The sequence below is a fragment of the Colletotrichum gloeosporioides genome (assembly GCF_011800055.1).
Source record: "Colletotrichum gloeosporioides strain Lc1 chromosome Unknown consensus_11, whole genome shotgun sequence".
Taxonomy (NCBI): Eukaryota; Fungi; Ascomycota; class Sordariomycetes; order Glomerellales; family Glomerellaceae; genus Colletotrichum; species Colletotrichum gloeosporioides.
The window spans coordinates 63,000-87,662 of NW_025544656.1; the positions used below are offsets into that span (position 1 = coordinate 63,000).

General features: G+C 53.7%; 7 protein-coding genes and 1 pseudogene across 8 annotated transcripts; 6 read left to right on the plus strand and 2 right to left on the minus strand.

Moving 5' to 3' along the window:
- Positions 1 to 307: 307 nt before the first annotated feature.
- On the plus strand, positions 308 to 2,095 carry GCG54_00013687 (uncharacterized protein; the record flags this gene model as incomplete). Its single annotated transcript, XM_045413537.1, has 1 exon — positions 308 to 2,095. The coding sequence occupies one exon, from the start codon at positions 308 to 310 to the stop codon at positions 2,093 to 2,095; it is 1,788 nt and encodes a 595-aa protein (XP_045269608.1).
- An 811-nt stretch (positions 2,096 to 2,906) lies between these two features.
- GCG54_00013688 (uncharacterized protein) lies at positions 2,907 to 3,459 on the minus strand (the record flags this gene model as incomplete). The annotated part of the gene is made up of 3 exons (XM_045413538.1): positions 2,907 to 3,045; positions 3,159 to 3,346; positions 3,403 to 3,459. 3 exons carry the CDS (start codon positions 3,457 to 3,459, stop codon positions 2,907 to 2,909), a joined length of 384 nt encoding a protein of 127 aa, XP_045269609.1.
- A 2,651-nt stretch (positions 3,460 to 6,110) lies between these two features.
- GCG54_00013689 (Pyruvate kinase) lies at positions 6,111 to 7,819 on the plus strand (the record flags this gene model as incomplete). The annotated part of the gene is made up of 3 exons (XM_045413539.1): positions 6,111 to 6,308; positions 6,372 to 6,589; positions 6,649 to 7,819. 3 exons carry the CDS (start codon positions 6,111 to 6,113, stop codon positions 7,817 to 7,819), a joined length of 1,587 nt encoding a protein of 528 aa, XP_045269610.1.
- Positions 7,820 to 8,180: 361 nt separating this feature from the next.
- Positions 8,181 to 10,116, minus strand: GCG54_00013690 (annotated as a pseudogene). The gene is made up of 3 exons: positions 9,642 to 10,116; positions 9,508 to 9,588; positions 8,181 to 9,452 (listed from the first exon to the last, which is right to left on the minus strand). Coding segments are annotated over exons 1-3 (1,828 nt in total).
- A 2,610-nt stretch (positions 10,117 to 12,726) lies between these two features.
- On the plus strand, positions 12,727 to 14,400 carry GCG54_00013691 (uncharacterized protein; the record flags this gene model as incomplete). Its single annotated transcript, XM_045413540.1, has 1 exon — positions 12,727 to 14,400. The coding sequence occupies one exon, from the start codon at positions 12,727 to 12,729 to the stop codon at positions 14,398 to 14,400; it is 1,674 nt and encodes a 557-aa protein (XP_045269611.1).
- A 684-nt stretch (positions 14,401 to 15,084) lies between these two features.
- On the plus strand, positions 15,085 to 15,821 carry GCG54_00013692 (Protein PBDC1-like; the record flags this gene model as incomplete). Its single annotated transcript, XM_045413541.1, has 4 exons — positions 15,085 to 15,249; positions 15,287 to 15,599; positions 15,670 to 15,706; positions 15,764 to 15,821. 4 exons carry the CDS (start codon positions 15,085 to 15,087, stop codon positions 15,819 to 15,821), a joined length of 573 nt encoding a protein of 190 aa, XP_045269612.1.
- Positions 15,822 to 16,931: 1,110 nt separating this feature from the next.
- Positions 16,932 to 21,165, plus strand: GCG54_00013693 (Alpha-factor-transporting ATPase; the record flags this gene model as incomplete). The annotated part of the gene is made up of 3 exons (XM_045413542.1): positions 16,932 to 17,359; positions 17,408 to 18,068; positions 18,124 to 21,165. 3 exons carry the CDS (start codon positions 16,932 to 16,934, stop codon positions 21,163 to 21,165), a joined length of 4,131 nt encoding a protein of 1,376 aa, XP_045269613.1.
- Positions 21,166 to 22,013: 848 nt separating this feature from the next.
- Positions 22,014 to 23,177, plus strand: GCG54_00013694 (uncharacterized protein; the record flags this gene model as incomplete). The annotated part of the gene is made up of 2 exons (XM_045413543.1): positions 22,014 to 22,179; positions 22,240 to 23,177. 2 exons carry the CDS (start codon positions 22,014 to 22,016, stop codon positions 23,175 to 23,177), a joined length of 1,104 nt encoding a protein of 367 aa, XP_045269614.1.
- Between the last annotated feature and the right edge of the window lie 1,486 nt (positions 23,178 to 24,663).

The following is a 24,663-nucleotide window of genomic DNA, read 5'->3' on the forward strand; positions in this document are numbered from 1 at the left end:
TCCGCGCCCGACAGCTTGCTTACTGGTACATCTTAGCTGTCATCATTCACAGTATTGCGCCATTCCACCCTATTTCTGCCGATTTCCCGCTCAGACAGCCCGATAGCCCTGTCGGCATCGTGCATGTGTCTTGATGGCCCCGGACTCCCCAAGATTCTTTGATCGGCTCTCGCTGAGCCGAAACAAATCGCCTCTCCTGCCGCTGCATATCTCTGCCGAAAGACGTGCAAACGACTACGATCTCGACGAACTGTCCCCACGACCGCACGACGCTCTGCTTCCAGAGTCGCCGCGAACACCCATAACGATGTCAAAACGCCGCTCTCCGTCTCCTGTGGACCCGTGGGATAATGATGTTTTGGACGAAGACCCCCTCAGTCCCGCTGGGTCTATCTCCAAACTGAAGCCCAGGGCTAAGGCCTTGTTCGCCGGTCCTCCACCGCCGATCGCCGCCTCGATTCTGGTTCAAAATCCACCGCAGGGCAGAAGAAGTTCTAGAGAAGGTCCCAAAGCCGGTCGCAGTAGTCATGCGGCTGGGGGCATGCCCCCGGGCCGAGTCAGTTTCGGGAGCATTCTGTTCGATCAGAGTTCGCGCGGTTCAAGCTCCTCGTCCAGAGGTGATTCAATATGGCGCAACCTACAACATCGGGAGCGAGCGTTGCAGAAGGAAGTGCAGCAATTGCTGGACATGCAGGCCACGGGACTAGCGCCTAGCAATGAGTCGACAGACACCTCTGCAACAGGTGGACAGGACGCCTGGAGTGACTCAGGGAGTAGCACGCCCACGGGGACATTCTATTCTACAGCATCATCAAAGTCACGGATGATGGCATCGCTTGATCCACCAGTGCGCGCGACCGCTCGTGGCGACATTATACCTGTTCGGCAACCGAAAACCTCGGGGCCTCAAGGCCTTCAGACCGCACGCAAAGGCCTGCGGCGTGCTTTAACGTACTTGACTGACTTGAAGTCCGAAGAGAACTCCTACATCGAATCCGCGCTGTTACAGCGCAAGAAAGCACTTTCGCATTTGGACAACCTTTGCAGTCGTAAAGAAAGCATCTCTGCAGAGCTTCGTAGTCTTGCAGACAATGAGGAAGAGCCGCTGGGCAAAGAGCTTCGAGACCTAGGCGACCAGCATGAATCCTTGGGCCAGGAGATTCGTGAGTTAGAGGAGAAGCTCGTTGGCATGAGAAACAGGCATCGATGGCTCGAACGTAAAATGGCGGATGTCCGCAATCGCCGAGAGGCCGGCTTGAGCGGGTACAGAGGTGCGCTGAAGGAAGTCGAGGCCGAGGTTGCGTCTTTACTCCACTGGCCCCCCATTGAGCCTCTCGATCCCGACGTAGTCGAGGCTGTATCACGTACTGGCCCTGGATCATCTTACGGGGTAAACGATTTGCCTGGGGGCGCTGATTTCTTCCGCATGATACCCGCCCGGCGTACGCTTAGCATGGCAAAAGACTGGTGGGAAAGTGAGGTCGACTTTTTGGAGCGGCGGAAGGCCCAGGTTGACAAGGATCGTGAGGCACTCGACCAGGGCACGGCATTGTGGCAGGAAACCGTCGACCTAATCGCCACGTTCGAGGCCGACCTGCGGAAGTCACTAAGCAGCGGCGTGAATGAGAAGGGCAAACAGACCCCGCGGATGCAGGAAGAGGCCGTTCAGTCGATGCTACCCAGGATGGGCAAGGTGATCCTGGAGCTCGAGGAACATATGCGGACTGCGGAGGAGAACAGCTGGAACCTCCTGATATGCGCCATCGGCGCTGAGCTCGAGGCGTTTAGAGAAGCTGAGCGCTTGCTTCGTAGCAGCCTCCCACAACCCAGGGCGGAGGTTGGTAATGTCGAGGAACCCTGGCCAAATGGTGAAGAGCAACAAGAACGCAACGAGAAGGATGCAGATGCGGTCGAGACGAGTTCCGTTGGTAGCCACCACGACGAGAGTGACAATGAAGTACCGCCTGATTTGCTCGTATCGCACCTTGAAGAGCATGACGACGCACAACCACACGCCAAGCCCATTGGAGCTTCCTCGAGACGAGACAGCGACAACGAAGTGCCGCCAGAGTTCTTGGCTGAGCACAGTCTGTAGAATGTCTTGCTGACCGGATTGAGGGAGCGCTGATGGATCACATTCGAGCGACTTGCGGTTACTGGTCGAGAGCACACGGCATGGATGATGAGTTGCGGGGAGGACCCCTAACCAGGTACGACAGCATTGGATTACCTACATTATGGCAAACGGCATTGGATAGGACAGGGCAAGTAGGACAGGATACCCCACGAATAGTCAGTTTGAACGGCGTTGGTCGGAATGCCTAGGAATCGATTTGCATCAAAGCCCACAGTTCGCCCGTTCCCATGTGCTCCCCGTCACGAGGCAATTTAGGTAAAGTCGCGGGTACGTACAAGTGAGCTGCAACTGTGGCGCATTGGATTGGTTGGTAACCTCGGCTATATGTGTGTTTTGCGACGAGGACGATCCCGAAAGTGGGGTCTATAGGTCCGGTGGTAAGGATACACGGGTGAGCCTGCGCCAGAGGCTTTTATAAAGAAAAGCTGGGCGACGAGAACGCCGTCTCGTCCACCATGCCCAACGACATTTGATGGCCCCCGCAGCACGATTCCAGGATCGCACGTAACATCTTCGGGGAGCAGCGTTTTGTCCGAAATCGAGAACACCGACCGAGTGCCCGCCGAGGCGCCACGCCCCGACCACCCGACCCTTACCGAGCGTTCACCCAAGTGCCGATTCCCCCACGCAGCCGCCGAGCATTGCCGCGCCAATATTTGCAAGAAAAATGGCCGAATAGACGAGGAAATTGAAATGGTCGTTGGAATAATCGTCGCGCCGTCGAAATTCGTGAAAGGTGGAAGGAGGAGGAACAGTCATCGTCGTCCGTCTACCGCGTACGCTCAAACCATCCGCTGGAGCCGGCGATCGCAACCGACTGGTCCATCACCCATTCGCCGACACCGAGATACTTGTCAATCCACTTCGACATGTCCTTGTTCTCGCCCGCGGCTCTGTCAGTCTTGAAACTGGGTCTGACGATTCCCAGAATGGGCACTTGTCAGCTGCCACGCATTCTCTTGACGCAGACTCGCACCTGCGGGTGACAGTTTTGTCCTGTCCGGATCGGATCGATACTCACGTAAGGCCTGTCGAGCGCTTCATGCCAGCGAGGAAGGCGGAAACTGTAGGTAAAAGCATCAGCCGGTTGTCGTCCGACGGATCGGGGCGGTAAGAGAGGAGGGGGAACCAACTGAGAACCGCATCGAATGCGTAGTGAGTCAGACGCCCAAACTTCGACCACAGCCCCAGAGTCAGCAAGTTGAGGAGCTATACGGAGGTTAAGACTGCGCAAGCAAGTCGAAGACGAGGCAGCGAGCGAGCACGCACGAGGAGGACTCGCCGCGCGGCCGGGAACGGGGGAAGGAGGTGGTACCAACCATCTCGAAGATTCAGGTTTGTTGTTTCTGTTTCTTTTTTTTTTTTTTTTTGGCGTTGTCAGTTGAGGAGTGTGCGTGTTTCTGGTCTCCCTTGCGTTTTGGGTTTTGTTGGTGTCGAAGAGGCGGTATCGTCGCTTGGGTTTTGGAGACAAAGGGTGTTGTCATGGGACAAGGCTCGTCTGGCACACCACCAGGGTGGACACTTTTCGCACCTGAGAGGACCCCACGGGAGGAGGCTGGGCTGGCGGCGACTGGCGCAGCGAGTGCTGTGCCTGGCCTGAGGTGGTCGGTGAGCGGTGCAGAGCTCGCGTGGACTGTGCGCTACTGCATCCGCTTAGGTACCTGGCAGGCCTCAGGCTGCCGGGCCGCCGCCGAAGGTGGGCCGTTCATGTTCATCGTGGCACCGTCGAGCGAGGTGTCTGCGGCGATAAGGAGCGCGCGACTTTGGGAGAAGTCCCTCTCTGAGACGGCCAAGTACCTCAGTGTACGTACCTGGAGACAGAGCTCACGTTTCAGTGGAACCAAGCTTGTCGAAGGTCACGTGGCCCTGGAATCGGCTCCAAGTGGGGTCGGTTTGCTCTCATCGGTTACCCGACGAATTCTGTTTATCGCATATTTCTCGCTTCGAGTCTTTTCGACGGTTTTTCCCTCTTTAGCCCCCTCAACGGTCTGCCCGTACGTAGGCTCCCCTGCCTAAGGTAGACGGCCGATAAGCGGCGGCGCAGGACGCGACTCGGGGCACAATACCGTTATCGGGACAATTTGATTCGCGTCACGATGAAGACGGCAATGGGATTGGGCCATTCGGTGCGGACCTTGCACCTCGTGCCTTGGGTCTTGAAGGACTTTTCCTCCTCCGCGGTTCAGATTCAGTGCCCCGTCGATTCTGGAGGGCCGGAGCTGCCAATTATCTTTTTGACGAGGGCATTGGACACTCCGCGGACAGGCCAGGAAGCACCCCAAGTGGACCAGGGGACCTCTCCACTGCGACGCTTTCCCTTTTTTTAGCTGGTGGGGAGCCCTGCTGGAGAGCCAAGGTACCCAGCAATGGAGGGGCTTGGAGGGGTCGGGCTGGCGCTGCCGCACCCGTTGGAAATAGCTGTGTGTCAAAAGCATGAGCTCTGGTTTGTTGAGTGTTTGAGGCTTTATGGCCCAGCGCCCAGCCAAGATCGCCCAAGGAAACGGAGCTCCGTCGCAGAGTAGGAGAAGGGACAGCAGAGATTGGACACTGCCAGGAACTCGAGGACTTGGGCAGAGGCAGAGAGGACGCAACCCGGACCAAATGGCCGGAGGCGAGCGAGGGATGGGACTGTTGAAGGGGAACTTGGGAAGGGAAGGTGGGAAGAAGAAAAAAAAAACACGAAAGAAAGGCCGAAACTAACAATGCCATTGAAATCCCTCACATCCCATCCTGTCCATGCTCCCCGTTCCGCTATCCCCGCCGGTGTCTTCTACTACCTCCCTCCTCCCATTATTACTTTTCGCGGGGTTCCCTCTCTTGCAGTCTTCTTTCCATCTTTTATTTTTGTTTTCCGCCGCACTGCTTCTGAATCACTTCACGTTGGACAGCATCACGCTCGAGCGTCGACGAGAGAATAAATAGCTTGGCTCAGGTAAGTGGAACAAGTCGCATCAACACCAGCACCAGCACTGCATCCCACGTCTACACCCCTGCCCGTCTTGTTTCTGCGTCTGGTCCTGTTTCTGTTTTCTCTCCCACTCCCGCCTGGCACTATCACTGGCCTGACCTCACCTTACCTCACCTTGGGTCTCGCGTCACCCTGTTCCGGCTGGGCATTCTATTTACGTGTACTGCCGGGTTTGCGCCGGTGTGTAACGTACACAGGACGTGCGTGCCGAGCAGTGGGAAGACCAGAGAAAAAAGGTGAGGTGAGGCGGGAAAAGGGCAAGTGCACATACCTTACCAGAAGATGGGCATGAACAGGGTCCCCAGGGAAAGGTGAGGTGAGAAAGGGACGGGGGTGCTGTCACAGCACCTCATGTTGGTGGGGCTCCCCGGTGGTGCTGGGTGCCCGGCGCTGCCAAAGCTGCTGGGTTCTGTCAGCAACGTTGGCTGATTGCTGCCACTGCGTTGAATTGAGGGGCAGTTTTCCCACCCGACCCCAAAAAGTCAATGGAAGCCAACGAGGGGCAGCAGCACCGCACCCAGGTCCAGCGCCAGCCAGCGCTACCGGGAAAGCGCCGACGCCGACCACCACCGCCGCAGCAGCAGCAATCTTCAGACGGACAGCAAGCAGCTTCTTCACTCGGTCTGGACCAAGCAGCAAATTATTTCTCTTGCTCCCACCTCGCGTGTCTTGTCTGCCTGCCCTGTCCTGACGTCTGTTGTCTCTGCTCTGTCTTCCCCCCCCGTCCTTCAACAAATACCCATCTTGGTTGAGGCTCCCTGTCTGCATAAATCCTGTACTTTAGGGTCTCACCCATCCATCAGCCATCTAGATTTTTTATTTTATTTTTTATCTCTCACTGTCCTCCCACTCCCACTCTCCTCACATCATCCCTCTTCCTCCTCCAACCCTCCACTGCCTGTCGATCAAGCAGGATCTAATAGCTGCCGCAGACCAGAGATTGTCACGACGCCAGCTTAACCACCTCTCCCTTCGAAATCGATACCCCGCCGCCAAATCTTCACAATGGCTGCTACTGCTCAGGATCACCTTGATGTCGGCGGCAAGATCGCCTGGCTGTCCAGCCTCGACACTGCCTACCAGCCCGAGAAGAACTACCGCCGCTCTTCCATCATCTGCACCATCGGCCCCAAGACCAACTCCGTCGAGGCCATCAACGCGCTGCGCAAGTCCGGTCTGAACGTCGTGCGCATGAACTTCTCCGTGAGCCATCCCGCTGCCTCTCCCTGTTTGACAGCAATCGGCTAACATGTTATCCACCAACAGCACGGCAGCTACGAGTACCACCAGTCCGTCATTGACAATGCCCGCGCCGCCGAGAAGGCCCAGCCCGGCCGTCAGGTCGCCATCGCCCTCGACACTAAGGGCCCGGAGATCCGCACCGGCAACACCAAGGACGACGCTGATATCCCCATCTCCGCCGGCAAGATCATGAACTTCACCACCGACGACCAGTACGCCACTGCTTGCGATACCGAGAACATGTACGTAATATCCCTGCCTCAAGACGAACTTTTTCTCGGCCTCTAACCCTTCTGCGCAGGTACGTTGACTACAAGAACATCACCAAGGTCATCGAGCCCGGCCGTATCATCTACGTTGACGACGGTGTCCTGGCTTTTGATGTCATTAAGGTCGTCGATGACAAAACCGTCCAGGTCCGCGCCCGCAACAACGGCTTCATCTCCTCCAAGAAGGGTGTCAACCTGCCCAACACCGATGTCGATCTTCCCGCTCTCTCCGAGAAGGACAAGAACGACCTGAGGTTTGGTGTCAAGAACAACGTCGACATGGTCTTCGCCTCATTTATCCGCCGCGGCCAGGACATCACGGACATTCGTGACGTCCTTGGCGAGGAGGGCAAGCACATCCAGATCATTGCCAAGATCGAGAACCGTCAGGGTCTCAACAACTTCGAGGAGATCCTCCAAGAGACCGACGGTGTCATGGTCGCCCGTGGCGATCTCGGTATCGAGATCCCCGCCGCCGAGGTCTTCGCCGCCCAGAAGAAGATGATTGCTCTGTGCAACAGGGCCGGCAAGCCCGTCATCTGTGCCACCCAGATGCTCGAGTCCATGATCAAGAATCCTCGCCCTACCCGTGCCGAGATTAGCGATGTTGGCAACGCCATCACTGACGGTGCCGACTGCGTCATGTTGTCTGGCGAGACCGCCAAGGGTAGCTACCCCAACGAAGCCGTTTCCGAGATGCACGAGGCTTGCCTCAAGGCTGAGAACACGATCCCCTACGTTTCGCACTTCGAGGAGATGTGCACTCTGGTCAAGCGTCCCGTCAGCGTCGTCGAGTCTTGCGCCATGGCTGCTGTCAGGACTTCTCTCGACCTGAACGCCGGTGGTATCATCGTCCTGTCCACCTCTGGTGACTCCGCTCGCCTTCTCTCCAAGTACCGCCCTGTCTGCCCTATCTTCATGGTCACAAGAAACCCCTCTGCTTCCCGCTACGCTCACTTGTACCGTGGCGTCTACCCCTTCCTGTTCCCCGAGGCCAAGCCCGACTTCAGCAAGGTCAACTGGCAGGAGGATGTCGACCGCCGCATTAAGTGGGCCGTCGAGAACGCTCTGGAGCTTAACATCGTCAGCAAGGGCGACACCGTTGTCGTTGTCCAGGGCTGGAAGGGCGGCATGGGCAACACCAACACCATCCGGATTGTCAAGGCCGACCCTGAGCACCTGGGTCTCGGTATGTTGAACTAAATTGCATGTGAGGGAAATAGAAAATGCTGTTGGCGTATGGGAGGAATCAAAGTACCTAGTTAAATCCTGATAGACGATGGTGGGCCACGATGCCCTTTGACGCGAGTATGAATTACACAAATGAACAAAGCAGATATCACCTTCCAATCGTCCGATTTATATTCACATCTTGATCCCAACTACAGCATCCAGTCTTGACTGAGTTGCGGAGCAGTCCGAGTCGCGAAGAAGGGACGAACTCACATGGGTGCTCTGTCCGAGTCTGACGTATAGATGCGGAGACCAGTGAAGAACGGCCTTTGACCATTCTATCTCCACGTGCAATGCACGTCTGTCGAAGCTATCTACCATTTCCTCAGATTTATAAGTTCTTCACCTCGAAGTTTTTCCGAAGATATTCGCCATACTTTATGATCAGGAACGGCACGGGCACTAAAGCTGCCGCAATGAAGCCAAGAACACTGTTCCCCCAACCCACGCCCAAATCCTCATACATCTTCAGGCCAGCAAGAGGCAAAACGGCGCCAGCCACGGACCGAACGACTGCATTCGCTGCCAGCGCGGAAGCCGCATAGATGGTAAACGAGTCAACCAGATAAAGCTGCAACGCCATGAAAATGATGAGGTTGCCAACGCCAATGATGGAAGTGCCGAGGATTGGTACAATCCAGTGCACACCGTACTCCGCTGTCCAGCCATAGATGAAGAGGCCTGCGGGAAGGAAAAGGGCGCCGGCCGGAAGCGAAACCAGCCGGTACTCCGGCTTCATTCCCTCGCGAGCTGTTCCAGCTTCATCTGCGGCTGCATCGGCCTCGGCCGCTTTCCTCTTCACATACTTGTCTGAAGTGATACTGAAGAATACCACGCCGACCATGGAGCCAACACCTAGACCGAGGAAGGCTAGACCGGCTGTACCGGCGCTAAATTGATACTGAAGCATAAATACGGACGTAATGGAGGTGAACATGAGGTACAGATATCCGTATACGACGGCGATGTAGAAGCCACTGACACGAAGGGTCAGCCAAGTGACAAGGGGGCGGGCATGGATGAGCCTACAATATCTGAGTAATTGGCGAGAAGGCGATCATTTTGAGAGGTCTAACGATACCTCGCTTGAAGTAATCGGCTGATGAAAGACCAATGTCAAGCTTCGATCGCAGCATCTTGTTCCCCGTCTCCTTCTGGAGCCGACGAACTTTCTGGTCCAGAATGACGGCCGCATACGTCTCCTTGAGAAAGATGACCATGATGATGCTGATGACGCCTGATACGATCGAGAGTAATCGGAACGTCCAGCGCCATCCCGCGCTTTCACTCAAAAACCCACCAGCAACCGGGCCTACGATCGGACCGAGGAGAGGTCCGATACTGAAGACGGACATGGCGACACCTCGCTTCTCCTGACGGATCATGTCGGCGATGGAGCCGCCCCCGTTAGTGATGGGGCATGAGCCGAAGATACCTGCGAATAACCGGAAGACGATGAGAGCGTTTAGGGTCGGCGCGAAGGCGGCGCCGATGTTGAAGCAAATGAAGCAGAAGTTGCAGACATGGTAGACTATCGTGCGGCCGTAGATCTCGCTGAGAGGAGCGCAGAGGAGGGGTCCTGCTGCGAAGCCGAGTACGTAGACTGGAAGTTTCTGTCGGCCTGATTTCTGCTTATGAGCGAGGGGTTGTTTACTCACCGGAGACGACAAAGGAGGCTAGGTAGGGGCTGTCATTTTTAAACTCTTTCATGAGTTCTGGAACACCTGGGGCGAAGATAGCTATGGCAGAAGAATTAGTTTTCGCTCGAGACAATGTCGGAGAAGATTCATACATGAAGCAAGGGGGGTGACGAATGTCATGGCACTGATCAGTGTGCATGTCATGACTTTCCTCCAGGTTGGCCAGTTGTATGGGTTTTGAGGATCTTCGTCGCCATCCCACCAAACCACATTTTCATCCTCTGAACTTTCTCCACCGTCCGGCTCGTTTGTTTGAGGGCCCTTCTCAACATCTTCATGTCTATGGTTGCTCGTAGTTGATTTCCGCACATCTGATGCCCGTCTCTGTCTTGCTAGAGATCGTCTCCTTTGCTGTTCGCCGCGCTCATCGAGTACATAGCCCAGACTAGAGGGGATATCGGCGTCGTGACCTTCTGCGTAGGCCTCTGCCGTCTTTTCTTCTCTTGTGGGCTCACGTTTCAGTGAGTGAGGTGGTCCAGGGTCCTCTTCGTCACGTTTCGTCTCTCGACTTGACGCGCGGTCATCTGTTGTGTGGCCAGTCTCCTTTCCCGATGGATCTGAAGGCATATCTTAGGAGGTCTACGGAGCTGACAGTGAGTATTGATACTGATGTATGTGGTTTGAGGACTTCTAGATGGGTATCGAACGGAATAAAGAGTTTGTATGTGCATGCTCTGCGATCCGTCCCGAGCCTTGGCAACTCGTTACGCTATCCATCCGTGCTTGGTTTCTTGACCATCGCCTGCTCAGGATTCATACGATAGGCTCGCATACGCAGAAAGAAAGTTTGAAGTGATAGCTTGGATTGACTTACAAAATGGTTCAAGTCCAGCATACAGATCTATAGCAAATACGGAGTAGCTGATCATATATCACCGCCGAGTTCGAATCTGACACACAAGATATGTAGTGATGGTGAAAACCAAAGGAGATTCTGGAGGTCAAACGACGGGCAGTCAAGCTATGAATGAGTCAGGTTTAATGAGACCCATGGGTATCGAGCAATCGATGAAAATAAAGTGGCCTGACAAGTTCAGAGCAGGGGCAATCGCCGGACAACAATGAATAGATTGTGAGGCAAATCAGAAGAAAGACAGTCAACGGGGCTTAGAGTCATACAGCACCTCTCCCACTCTTTAAGGGAACGATCCAAGCCTTTCTCGGGTTCTCGGTCCCATCATGCGGCCCCCATCCCATCTGCGCGAACGTTGAGATGGATTGAGGAGTGTCATATTGACCAGCGGAACCTGATCACACCACCAAATGAGCACCGTACCATCAAGCTAGTCGGCCTCCCTGACTAGATCGGCGGGGAGAAGAGAGGGGGGAGGGGAGTCTGGGGTCTAGCGCAGAAATACGGCAGCTACAACTGTTAAATCCGCCCCGAAACCCGTGCGGTTGAGGCTGGTCCGTTGGCTTGGAGTAATTGGAACTTCTGCACGGTTTTTACGCGAGGCAACGAGCCAATCTTGTTGCCGCAAAGAGCTCACTGCCGCCAAGACATCGGGGTGAGCCGGCCGATTCTGCGCCGTTGCAAGTCGTTGTGTCTCGGCGCCCGATTTTCTTGGTGAGATCTCTCCCGCCCTGTGTCGTGGTCGGCTCGCACTTCCTGCCATCCATCCTACCTGCGATGTAACGTATAAGACGGAGCTGGTGCGGCAACGAATGAGAGCGATATTTGAAGGCCGGCTATCTCCGGTCATTTCGCTAAAGCCGTTGACCCGAATCATTGCTTCTCAGCAAGGGATTGAACCCCTGCAGCAGGGAATGCTCCCTCATACGAAAATGGGCACAGCAGTAAGAGCGTTCGAATCTATACACATGTAATCTGAGTATGGAGTTCCTCTGAGGAAAAAGGAAATGCCGCCTAGCCTTTCGGTTCTGCAAGACATGGGTGAGGGCATATGAGGAGGGCTATCATATCTTGCAATTACCCACGCTGCCAGAAACGGCGGATGAGGCCGGCTCCGTGTATCGGGGCCGACGGCCCACTTATCGCCGAAGAACAACGGGATCCATGTGTCAATACCGCTACCGGAAACTTCGCGAATGATGGCCCAGATCAAGATCGAGAAACCAAGTTGTTTCTTCAATCAGAGAATTGCAGCCAGTTCCGAATTCAGCCATAGCCATGAGGACGGATGATAAGTTGTCCCTATCATTATATTTCTCCATCGTCTTCATCGCCGTCATTCTCGTCTTCATTTAACAATGGTCCCCAAACATCTGCGAAAACATCAGAACTATTCAGGAGACCATCCACAGGGGCCTAACGCGCTAGTGCTTCGTAACTGGCCAAGCTGGCTATCGTATCGTCTTCGCAGAGTCAGAAGCCACAGACCCCTGCGTGGAGGGGCTTTATGGGACCGCTCATTCCTCACAAAACAACATCCCACGTTTTGTCTAACCAAGGCCATATTAGCAGTTAAACAATGTATTCTAGTAGAGATCCATGAGAGATAACGCAGTGAGAATAACAATAGCCCAAGAACACAAGTATGAAAGGACGTCCCACATTTCTCGCTATCCCATCTCGGGGTACACAGCCAGCAAGAGCGACTCCAGTACGAGGATAGCTATTTTCAGGATCAGATAGAGTTATACTGCCCGGTGGGCAAATGTCTAAAGGAGTGAAGCGGAAAATGAGGTTAGATGAAGCCTGGAGGATAGCGAAAAGTTTACTCGCATGAGAAGAACGATGACCTTCAGATGAGAGGCAGCGGTGACAGCCGTGACAGCAACCACATCAAGAAGGTGCAATCCAGTCTGAGCATATATTTAATTTCTCATAATTCACCAGGTCGATCGCAAAGAAAGCAAGGCGCTTTCTTTCACCTCAATCGACCTCCCGCTAATGGCAAAATTTTGATCGATGCTACCACGAACAATCCTCACTTGAGGCACCTACCTGCCTTATTGACCAGGACATAAAACGCTCCCACAAAAAGCCGCTCTTCTTGGTTTCACCACCCAAACAACCTTCAGTTCGGTCAGAAAAAGGAACCCGACAACTCAAAGAAATCGAAAGGAAAAAATCCCCCGTCAAAGAAGCGACGAGACTCTCGCCTGGCAACATCACGAGAGTTTCTGCCTCAAAATACCACAAGTATGCCTCACTCTCCTCTGTGAGGGGAGAATGCTCAACGTCTCGAAAATTCTCATGATGATGCTGACTAGATGGCAGTGGATGAACCGACATTGAAGAAGAAAGCATCGCTGCCTCAGATGAGCCACATCTCGACGCCTTTGCCTCATCCTTTCCCCGCGGCACTGCCTCCCAAGGCAGCTCGCAGGTTGATGGAACCCCCCAAATCAGGATGGCCAGATGCGCCACGCAAGAATTTACCTCCCTGGGATCGAGTCGTTGACATCGTCTACCACAAGTACCGTCGCGGAAAGAGACCAAATGTGGAAGATTTCGCCTTCGATCAGTCCGTCGCCATGTTCTTCGTTGAGCGCGGCCGAGCCCCTGACCTGGATCCTGTATCACCATTCTTCAGACTGCCCGCTATAGCCCGCTTCAAGATCTGTCAAGATGTGATCATAAGCCACAGCTCGGAGCTCCCAATATCTCTCACCAACAGCCGCTCGACGAGAGAAGTCTGGAAGGACGACGAGTTTATCTCCCTTGCTAGCGCCATGGAGCCTTTGCAATCGTACCTGCAAGTCTCTTTTGCTCTCCGCGCCGACATGATGATTTCCTTTTTGATGACCGAGAGATTCCATGTCACGTACTCTCCGTTCGTCAACGCGTACTTCGACCCTCTGGCCACGCTGTGGTATAACAGATATGGTGCTTTCATGCAAGACATCATCCTTGAGCTCGACATGACACGATTTGGCTTCGGCCCCGGCAAGCAGGCTTACAAGCTTCGTGCAGGCACGATCAAACTCGACACCCTAATCAAGTTATTCGTCGAGACACAGTTGAAGCGCTCCTCGTCGCTCAAGAGCCTCGTGCTTCTCTGTCGGAGGTTTTACGGCCAGCGCCCCAAGATTTGCGCACCGTTGGGTGCTGCCAACTCGACGCCGGACGACCTGATTGAGGTAGACGAGCCAGAGGGTTCTCTGGCGGTGCAGAAGGTGGACGACGCCGTGTACTACTGCCCGGACGAGGAACTCAAGGTTTGTGAGCCGCTGGTGCGAATGGAGTGGATGATCGACTCGATGCGTCTGGCCGGCTTCAGCAATAAGTACACGCACTCCCTGATCCGTCGAATCTTTCCAATTCCCGACGATGCAGAATGCCTCAAGCACCATTCTTACAGAGTTGCGCCATCCTCAGTGTGGCCGCGGATACCTGGACAGTCTTCTTGGATCGACGCAGGACGTGGGAAGTTGAAACTCGACGACCACTCGAGAGAGTATCTTCGCGGTCTCTACTCTCCCGAGGGCGCAATTCAGCTACCGCCGCCCTACTTTGACCCAGTCACCGGCCACATGTCGATGCGCCCGCCCAGTGAATACATCGAAGAACCATCTGCTGCTTACGACTTGTACGATCGACCCGAGACCAGAATGACCACTTCTGGAAAGAGTATCAAGAGCAGCTGTTCGACTCCTTCTGACGCCGGTAGCCTGGAGCGGAGAGTGCAGGGGGTCATGAACAAGCTACGGAGCATGTCCCGATCAAGCCGTGGGACTGAGGCAAGATCTTCGCTGGAACGACACTTGCTTAATCGAGAGTCATTCGAGAGCACGCCATTCGAGGCGAGGTCTGCGTGTTCCGATGGCTATAGACGAAGCCCCGTCGGACGAGTCTACATGGGAGGTGATGGCACGAACATCGCAGTTCAAAGACCAAGGAGCGAGCGAGCCTCCAGTATGGCCAGCAGGACCCAGACATACTGATGTGAAACATGGGGGAAAATCGAGAAACAGCGTTCATGAAGAAGGATTTTTTCGGAAGGGAGTTTTGGAGTTGGATGGAGGTCAGGACAAGGTTGTAATTTTGACGATTAGGAATGGGTCTCACCTCGGTGATCCTTCGGTGAGGAAAAGGTGAAGGGGATGTGGATACCCGATTACGTGTTTGTAGGATACCTTGCAGCACGGCGTATTGACGTCAGTGCACCTTGCGCGCAAAAAAAAAGAAAAAAAAAAAAAAAAAANAAAAAAAAAAAAAAAAAGGGAGCATGGAAAAAAGCCAGAGTGAGCTTCAAAGAGCAAGCTGTAGCAATCCGTGGGAGCTCATTCGTGGACATCTCACAGCTTTGCAAAATCAAGAAGATTCTAGATTCCTTGGAGTGGCTAGCAGAGTGAAGAAACATCTTTTCGTAAGCAATTCCTTCATAAAAGGAAACAATTGGGAAGAGAAAAGAAAATTGGGGTACATCCATAAGGCACCCAAAGCAGGGAAACCCCGCGGTTGTGCTGTGTGGTGCTTTGATCTTATCGGGCTGTGAGTACCCCACCATCAACCTCCAAAGCTTTGCCAAACAAACTACCGCCCACGCACCTCTCCTTGCGCCCGATTGAATCTACCTTCGTATAAGCCGCATAACCCGACACAAACTCGTCGCCAAAAATATCAAGATGTCTATGCAACAGGTTCCCAACAACTTCAACGCCGAGGAGGCTGACAACCTCGAGGATGTAAGCCCTCGATCCATAGACATTCATTCCCCAGATCACAGAAGCAGTGTACTGACTCCTCTGCTGCCACGGTCAGATCGAGAAGCAGTTCGCGGTCAAGGGCACGTAAATTCTCGTTCTAAACGAACCCCGAGTGATAAAGAAACAAGCTGACTCGCTCCCGTCCGCAGTCGTCCAGCATATGGAAACATACTGGAAAATCCTTGAGAAGGTCAAGGGCTCTTCGCTACGCCTGACCAAGATCGACGACGAGATCTACGAGCACCTCCAGACGGACTTTCCCGAGTTCGACCCCGCCGCGACCATCAACGAGGATGAGATGAAGAGCAAGAACGGCAAGGAGCGCTGGAGGAAGTTCATGATGGCCTACGAGAAGAGGGTTGACGACTACAACTTCGGCACAATGGTTCGCTCCAAGCCCGACGTCGAGTATGGCCAGCACGATGTCATCTTCGGTAGGTCTTTTTGCAGACGCTGTCTGCGCTGTCTTGAGTGCTGGAGGGCATAAGTTGACTGGAGATTCAGTGCCCCGCATGCAGTTCTACGCCATTGAGATTGCCAGGTAGGTTTAGCCAACCCATTTCACCCTTTCAAAGCCAAGGCTGACATTTTGTGTCAGAAACCGCAAGGGTCTGAACGACTGGATCTACGAGAAGGCCCAAGCAGGCAAGGCCTAAAGTGCGTTCCGAACAATATCAATGTGTCTGGCTCTATTGCAAGCATCCGAGTGAACGAGCCGTCAAGATGCTGAGCCACCTTTGTGGTCAATGCATCACAAGCGAAAGCGATCTTTTCAGTCGCCTTAGACGGGTATCACGCGACGTTTCCTGGTCTCTTAGAAATGAATTATGAGTGAAGAACCGCGAGCCGGTCGCTGACTGCATAGCATCGTACTCGGCTCTGGATCGCTGCTATGAATTGGAGTTTCGCTCATATATAGCGTACGGCGGATGAGACGCATCCCGCCCAGGTCTCGTTTTTCCTTCTCGACCTTCTCGGTCGAGTTTTACGTCAAGCGAATATCAACAAGAAGTTTATTCATATTCGATGCTGCTCTTTGCCATTGTGACGACACAACGCATTTTGTTTTCGGCGCTCTTTCACGACAGGGGATGCCACTTGCGTACAAGAAAGGGCTTGGGAAGCTTCTGCATCAAAGAACTGTATGTAAGGCCGATGCGAGCTCGATAAACTCCTGGAAACGTCCTCATTCGCGGTCCTGTCTTTGATTGAAAGATTTTCGAAGCTCGGGACTGTCTCCCTGGCTTTCAAGAGCATTGAACAAGACCTCAGCTCTCTGAAAGGCATGTGAATGATCAGAGCCACTGCTACTGATCGCGGAGAGTTCCTTTGATTCGTTTCCTCTTTCATTCCCAAACTCTACTTTCGTCGCCCTTGTCATATACTCGGACTCTCTCGACAGGAAATGTCTACAATGGAGCTTCTCACCTATGATTCACAATGACAGTGCTACCTCAAGAGGATACGCTTGCACATCGGCACAGAGGCACACCTAGCTAGAGCCCACGATGTAGATATCGTCCAGCCACAAAGAAAGTAGCAGGCACCATATGCGCGTCTTCTCCCTCCAGCAACCCACACCGAGAATCTCAACCCTCAAGGGCAGCACCGACTCGCCATGCTCCTCTGGACCCGCCTAGGTCTTTTCTGCCTTTTCTTCCAGTGACTCTTTCCTTCTGAGCTCTATCCAGAGATTTCTCTCTTCCATCATCTCTGGCACCCCCAAAATCCTGCGTTTCCCTGGGCCACAGGTCAATACCATCGCTATGGATCAGGATCCCGATCCACAACCCCGGAGAACGGCTACTTGGAAGGATCTCTTCGCCTTTACGGAGTGGAAGCACTTGTCAATCTTGGTTCTTGCTGTCGTCGCTGCCTGCATTTGCGCTGCAGTGAAGACAGGGTACGCGCTCATCCTCGGTCAAATTTTCCAGGTCATCGCAGACTACGGCAGTGGCATCTTGAACAACGAAGACGCCTTATCCCAGACGTCAAGATGGTGCGTCATCCTCTGCTGTGTCGGAATTGGATCACTGGGTGCCAATGCCTCACTCATGTCGGGGTGGATCCTCTTTGGTGAATTCTCCGCTAGAAGCGCGCGGCAGAACATATTCCAGGATCTTCTGCATCAGAGAATGTCATGGTATGATTGCCAGGCTGATGGAACGCCTAGTCTTCTTGTTCGAGTCGAATCGTGAGTCGTCATCCCGGGAAGCTCCTGCTCATTGCTGACATTACCTAGACAAATTCGTGATCTACAAATGGCAACATCGCAAGTCTTCGGTTTCTTGCTTACAGACGTCTTCTCATCCATCGCCTGCATCACTGTGGCGTTCGCACTCTCCGCGAAGCTGACTCTTTTCTTGATTATGACGGCGCCCATGTCTGCGGCCGTCTTTTATCTTGTAAACCGCAAGCTGGGTCCCGCGATCGAAAAGCAAAGGCAGCATCTCGATGAAGCTTCCAATCAAGTCAACGCCTCAGTAAGCGGTATCGACCTGGTCAATATTTACAACGGCTTCAACCAGGAGGTGTGGCAGTATCACAACACCATTAAGGCCTCGAAAGAGCAGCACATGATTCAGGCTCATTGCAATGCCATTCAAGTTTCCTACATGCAATGTTGGACCTCTTGTCTCTTCGTAGGCGGCTTCTGGGTCGGTCTTTGGCTGGTGACGCTCGGCGCCAACGCAGGACAGATTCTTACGACTTTCTACGCGACTTTGACGGCTTTTCAAGGAATAGCGAATATCATCCCTCAATGGCTCATCCTCGTCAAGGGTATGGCAGCCGGCCAGCATCTCAAGCAGACGGCAGGAATCTCTCCCGATAAACGACCACAGAGAGCGAGCCAGGCCTTGGTCAACCCGGAGACCTGTCTTGGAGATATCAAAGTCAAGGAGGTAAAGACGAAGTTCCCTCAGAACCATATCATGGGTATTTAAGTAACATCTTCAGGTGACCTTTGCATACTCATCGAACCCTCAGCATATGATATTCAGGAGAATCTCGCTTCACTTTCCCGCTGGACAGACATGCTTCGTTGTCGGCAAGAGTGGCTCCGGAAAAAGCACTCTCGGCAGCCTCCTGGTCAACTTTTACGACACCTGGTACGGAGATATTCTTGTCGACGGCCGTAACATTGACACACTGGATAAGGAATGGCTCCGCAGGAATGTCACCCTGGTTCAGCAATCTAGTGTCGTCTTTCAAGGCACCCTTCGCGACAATGTTACCCTCGGTCATCCTGCACCCAACTTCGTCTCAATGGAGGAAGTCAAGCAAGCCTGTGACATGGCACTTCTGCAGTCTATGATAGCAACCTTGGACCAAGGTCTAGACACGTTGATCGACTCCGTCGGCAGCGGTCTCAGCGGTGGGCAGAAGCAGCGTCTGGCTATTGCGCGAGCCAGGGTCAGAGATCCTCCGGTTCTCATTCTTGACGAAGCCACCAGTGGACTAGATCAAACCACCAAGCAACTCGTCATGGAGGCGTTTCGCTGCTGGCGAAAAGACAAGACGACAATCATCATCACCCACGACTTGTCTCAGATTGCGGACAACGACTTCGTCTATGTCTTGGAAAACAGAGAGGTTATCCAGCAAGGCACTAGGAAGACATTGTCAAGAGCCCGGGATGGCCTATTTGCACGATTGGATTCAGGACCAAACGAAACTTGCATGGAGCTGAGTCCAGAGCAAGCCGATATGTCGATGAGTGAAGTCGACGATGAGATGACAGAGTCCCAGATTCAACACATCCCCATTGGAATCGAAGGATTACACTCTTTCAGAGATTCTCGCCAGGCGCGCGCTACCAAGAGATCTACTTGGCGCAGCTCCATTGAGCTCACCTCCGCGTACACAAGTAGATGGGGCATGAATGCAGCACGTCCAAGCTCGTTGACCGGGTCCAGTACGGCTCTACCACTTTCGGAGAGCGCTGATATTTCGACCGAATGGGAAAGTATCCGAGGTTCTTTCTACGATCAAGCCCCCTTCCACCGCGATTCTATCCAAGCCCCGAACCGGTCAAGTATAGCCGCCGTTCAAATCGCAGGCGACGCCACACGGAACTCTCGCGCAAACTCAACTCGAGTACATCGCCAGCCAAGTGCAACCCAGTTCGTCTCCTCTGACGATGCCGAAAGTCATGGCACCCAAGACCTTAGCCAGGAGACAAACATGGAGGTAGCCAAGCCTTCACGCACCAATGCCATACCCCTCAGCTCTGTCCTTCGCAGTGTTTGGCCGAAATTGTCAGGCAGAGACAAGTTCAGACTCATTGTTGGTCTCTTTTCCTGTGTCATCGCCGCTGGATGCAATCCTGCTTTTTCCTACTGCTTCGCTCAACTCCTCGCCACTTTCTGGGAGGATGGGAATAGACTGGCTGCCAGCAAGGAGTGGGTCATCTACATGATTATCATTGCAGTCATCAGTGGTGTTTCGATGTACCTTGAGCGATATTCCATGGAGGCTGTTGGTCAAGCCTGGATCTGCTCTCTTCGCCTCGAAGCACTGAAGCGCACGCTTCAGCAGCCAAAGGCATGGTTCGACGGGGACACGAACTCCGCGCGGCGCATCAGCGAGTCTCTAGACCACGATGCAGAGGAGATGAGAAACTTGGTTTCTCGCTTTGTGCCAATCGTTCTGATGGTGGCTGTCATGGTCGCGGTCTCGACACTCTGGGCTCTGACAATTTCTTGGAAGCTGACGCTGTTGGCCATCGCCACGACACCAATCATCCTGGCAACCGTCAAGATCCTTGCTTTCACCAGCGCCAATTGGGATTTCACTTGGGATGAAGCCGCGAGCAAAACGGCATCTTTCGTGAGAGACGTCCTCGTCAATATCCGCGTCACCCGAGCCTTTACCTTGGAGAAGCACTTCAGTCAACGGCACTCCAAGCTTATCAAGACGATCTACGACTTCGGAAGTGAAAGAGCATGGAGAATGGGCGCGCTCTTTGGTCTCAATCAATCAATGAATTACTTTGTCATTGCCCTCGTCTTTTACTACGGTATCTACCTCTCGGCTGATCAGACCGAACTGTCGCCCGCCAGCCTCCAACAAGTAATCAATCTTCTCCTTTTCTGCGTCGGCCAGGCAGGCTCAATGGTCAACTACATTCCGCAACTCTCAGTCTCGCAAGCCGCCGCATCACGCATGATCCGCCTTGCCACCTTGCCATTCGAGAAATACGAGGCAGGCGATCCCCGAGTTCTCAGCACCCTGTTTCCAATCAATATGCACAAGCTCAAGTTCTCATACCCATCGCGCCCCGAGCACCAAGTTTTGCACAACATTTCTCTCCAACTCGACCAAGGAACTTGCGTGGCCATAACTGGGCCTTCAGGATGCGGCAAGAGCACCATTCTCTCTCTGCTCCTGGGAATTTATCAGCCATCTCGATCGAACTCTGCCGGCCAAACCCAGGTGTCTCTTTTGACTTACGCAGGAATCGAGTTCAACCGAATCAGCAAATCTCAACTTTACTCTCTGGTCTCTTTCGTGCCGCAGACACCGTTCCTCTTCCCAACCTCGGTCGCGGAGAACATCGTCTATGGCCTTGCAGACGCATCAGACCTGCGCCATCCCAGCAACTTGAAAAAAGCTGCCCAGGCCGCGGGCATCCACGACTTCATCATCTCACTCCCTCAGGGTTACAATACGATGATCGGCGATGGTGGACAAGACTTATCCGGAGGCCAGGCCCAACGCATCTGTATTGCCAGAGCCATCGCCAGAAGACCACGTCTGTTGATCATGGACGAGCCCACTAGCGCGCTCGATGGACATACAGCGGATTTCATCCGACAGACTATTGGAAGAGTCTTGGAGGATCAGGGAAACGGCGGTACGAGTGTCATTCTTGTCACACACAACAGAGAGACGATGCGCATGGCCGATCGCATCATTGTCATGGAAGATGGTCAAGTGGTCGAGGAGGGCGGATACGATGAGCTGCAGCTCAGGGGTCGTGTTTCCCAGACTCATTGAGGAAGACCTCTAGATAGAGCCAAGAGTCTTTTGCAACTTGCAACTTGTGTGTATATACATTTAATAGTCAACACGGACTCCCGTCCAACATGTTCCCCTTGCCAAGATGTGTTTCTAGAAGTTTTCCTCCACACACCCCCGTCTTCTGATGTGTTCAGAGAACTTGCGTCCGCAAAGCACCACCCCCTTTGTCGAATACAGTTCACAGCCGCACGCAACCCAACCCAGTCTAGCCTCGAACATCGTGATGAGTCGCCCACCTCAGTCCTCGCCCTCATCGGCCAATGACACATCCTTCAACCAACCATCTCCCACGCTCGAGAGGTCCCATAAGATATTTTCCTTCCTATTGCGCCAGTTGAAGAAGGAAAGAGCAGGGTAGGCACCCCTTGAGCAGCTTCCTCAAGGACTGAAGACGCGCTCCTGACCGCTCTGGCCTTTCATCCCAAGCTGTTGGAGCGAGAGACGAGACGCGGCCGAACGCCTGAGTTGAATAACATTCACCGACCCTACCTGAGAAGCAAACTTTTCTTCCTTCCAACCCATCCTCACTCGTTTTACCATCGATACTTCCCCCATCCCCTCTTCTCTCCTTCGCGTCGCTACATTCGCTACCTCCCGAAGAGAGCATCCAACTCTCTGAGCTTGACAATATTCTGTTGAGACGTCTTCTTTCCAACAGTTTTTGCTTCAAGATTAACGTTGGGTTTTGAATTTCTCACGGACTTGCCCTTCACTTTACCGTCGCCAGCTCAGATCGTGAGTACTGCTCTTCACCCCCATGTCTCTCAACTTGATCTGACTTCAGAAAAACGCAGAGAAACTTTCATCTCTTAAGTCAGTTCAAGATGAATAAGGTCAACAGCAGCGGTCTTGCGGACCGCAAGACCATGGGATACATTGCCCTGGTTACGGAAACGCCCAAGCCTGGTCGTCAGCCTTCCCCAACAGCTCCCAGTGACTCGGCGTGGAATTCGGGCGGCGCAGTTGCAACCCGCGGAAGGAAGAAAATGAGTAAGTTTAGCTTCAATACGATTTGAGTTTTTGAAGTAAATCACTTACATGAGAAACTAGCCACGGCCACTGCCGAACCTGCTACCACGAAGACTTCCGATGATGCAACCACTGCTACCGCAAAGTCCACGAAGTCTGCCGAGATCACTTCCACCTTTAAAACCATCACTCGGCCGACTACAGGTGGATCAACCATGTGGTTCACGGAGGTTACTACTTTCACTACGACTTCGGCTTCTGCTTCACAGACGGCGACCAGCGGGCTTGCAACCCCCACGGTCAGCAACACGCCCGCTCCAGATGCCAGTGATAACAGCGCGCCCAACCCGCAGTTGATCATCATCATTCCCAGTGTCGTTGGTGGATTCATTCTTTTGCTCATCGCCGTTGCCATTTTCAGGGCCTGGAATCGTAGCAATGAAGCGGTCGAAGATGGCAACGCGCGCTTGGCTAGCAGCGGCCTTGGTCGATGGGACCCGACTTACGGCCAAACTGCGCATTCGCCGTCCGCGGACGAAGATGCCTTCCCTTTTGGTCATCGCGCCCCTTGTCCACTTCCTCGTCCGGAGGGCATGCAGAACGGAAGCGCTCAACAGAACCAAGATGAGTACCAACTTCAGGACCTGACCCCGACTCAGTACGGCGGCGGAACGCAGACGGAAATCTTTCCACCCTATCAGGACCGTGGTTCGCGTTCTTATCCTCAAAGCACCGTGGGTTCCCAACGCAGCTACATCGCCTACCAACCTCACCCGCAGCACCAGATCCAGCTTCAACCGGCCGAACTGCCCGGCGATAGCTACATTGGGAGTCCGACTACTGCTGGACCATCTATCCAGAGTTCTCCTTCAGCAACAACTCACATCCATCCTACTTCTACTACTGGATCCCCCTACCCGGCTACTCCTACTGATGCCTACCCTCAGAACCCGCCTGCTGGCACGTACCACCAAACTTCTCCCACTGGCACTTACATGCAGGCCGTCAACCAAAACTAAGAACATGGTTCTAAGAAAGAACAGCATTCTTTGTTCATTCACCGGCGAACTACCGGCATTGGAAGGCTGACGAAGAGAAGGCGATGAGCTGTTGGATGGATTCGACCGAGCTTATCAAAAGTCCTCGGTACAAATTGTTGGATTACACACAAAAGGACACGGACGCGCGCAAGAGAAGTATTTGTTTTCAAAGATTCCAGGTAATGGCGGGGAAAAGGGGATGGTAACGAGGGGAATGGAATAAGAGGTTCTGAAGTTTGGTCAAGAAGAGAGGATTGGTCAGGGCATTGTAAATAGCCAACAAGGATCAAGGAATCTCACCGACGCCGTGGAGCACCGGGAATAACAGGGTTTAAAAAAGTCATTAATCGCGTCTGCTCCACGTAGGCTTGGCACATCCAACGTGGATGTGACTTTGATTCTGGATCTTTGGCGACATTTTGCCATCTCGATGATCTCGCACTAAATCTCACACGGTGTCCGTGTCTGCCTCAATCGGCTCTCCAACCGTAGGCTCCCCAGACCAGACTGGACCAGATCAGACCGGACCAGCTTAGCATCATCACAACTTCATCATTCAAACGCTAGGAATAGCCGGTAACCGATGCACCACTCCGTCTCAAGATGACGCCGTCTCTGCGGCTACTTGAGTCTTGCGCATTCGCCCAGACCACCCGGGAATAGGATGGGAACGAAAAAGAGTGCAGACTTAGATGCCGGTTCATTCCCAGATTGGTTAGAGATGGCGGGGACAAACGGACGGACGGACGATTCAGGCACTTGTCAAAGCAGCTCGCTTGCTCACGGCCATGCGACCACCCCAGATGACCCCCGGGGTCAACTCTTGGCAACGAGACGACCCCGTCACTAAGCCTGCGCGGGTTTCCATGCCCGTGGTTTGGTTTCGGTCTGGCCCTTGCCAGCATCATGAGAGAAGCAGCAGCCGCAGCCTGTCTGGCTCCAATGTCGATATGCCAGTTTGAGGGCAAAGGAATAACCTGGCAAGCCATATGTGTGTGACATTGGCAGTATGGATGGTCCGTCTGTCTGCGATCTGCACGCGGGCTGATCCTCCCCGCGTCGCTTCGCTTCCCTCGCCTTCCCTTCGCTACGGAAAACGGCAAACACGGCCGGGTCAGCACAGCACATCATGTCGAGATCCGTTTCGCTGAAATCGATATTATCAAGATTCGCGGGGTACTGTCCACAACTGCGCGTCCAAGGCACAGCACAGCGGACCAGGATACGATTTGCGTTGGCCTGTCGCACGCACACGGCGGACGAGGTCGGAGACCGGCCTTCCTCCCGCCTCGAGCTAAGCTGAGCTGCCAACAATCGCATCTCCAATCTGCCATCCGGCATCTGGCATCCTCGTTCTCCAATCTGCAGTCTCCAATCCCCACCCGGGACCCTGACCGCCTACGAATACGGATAGGTGCCAGCGGTGCCATGCTGCCAGGGTGCTAAGGAGCAAGGCACCAGTCGT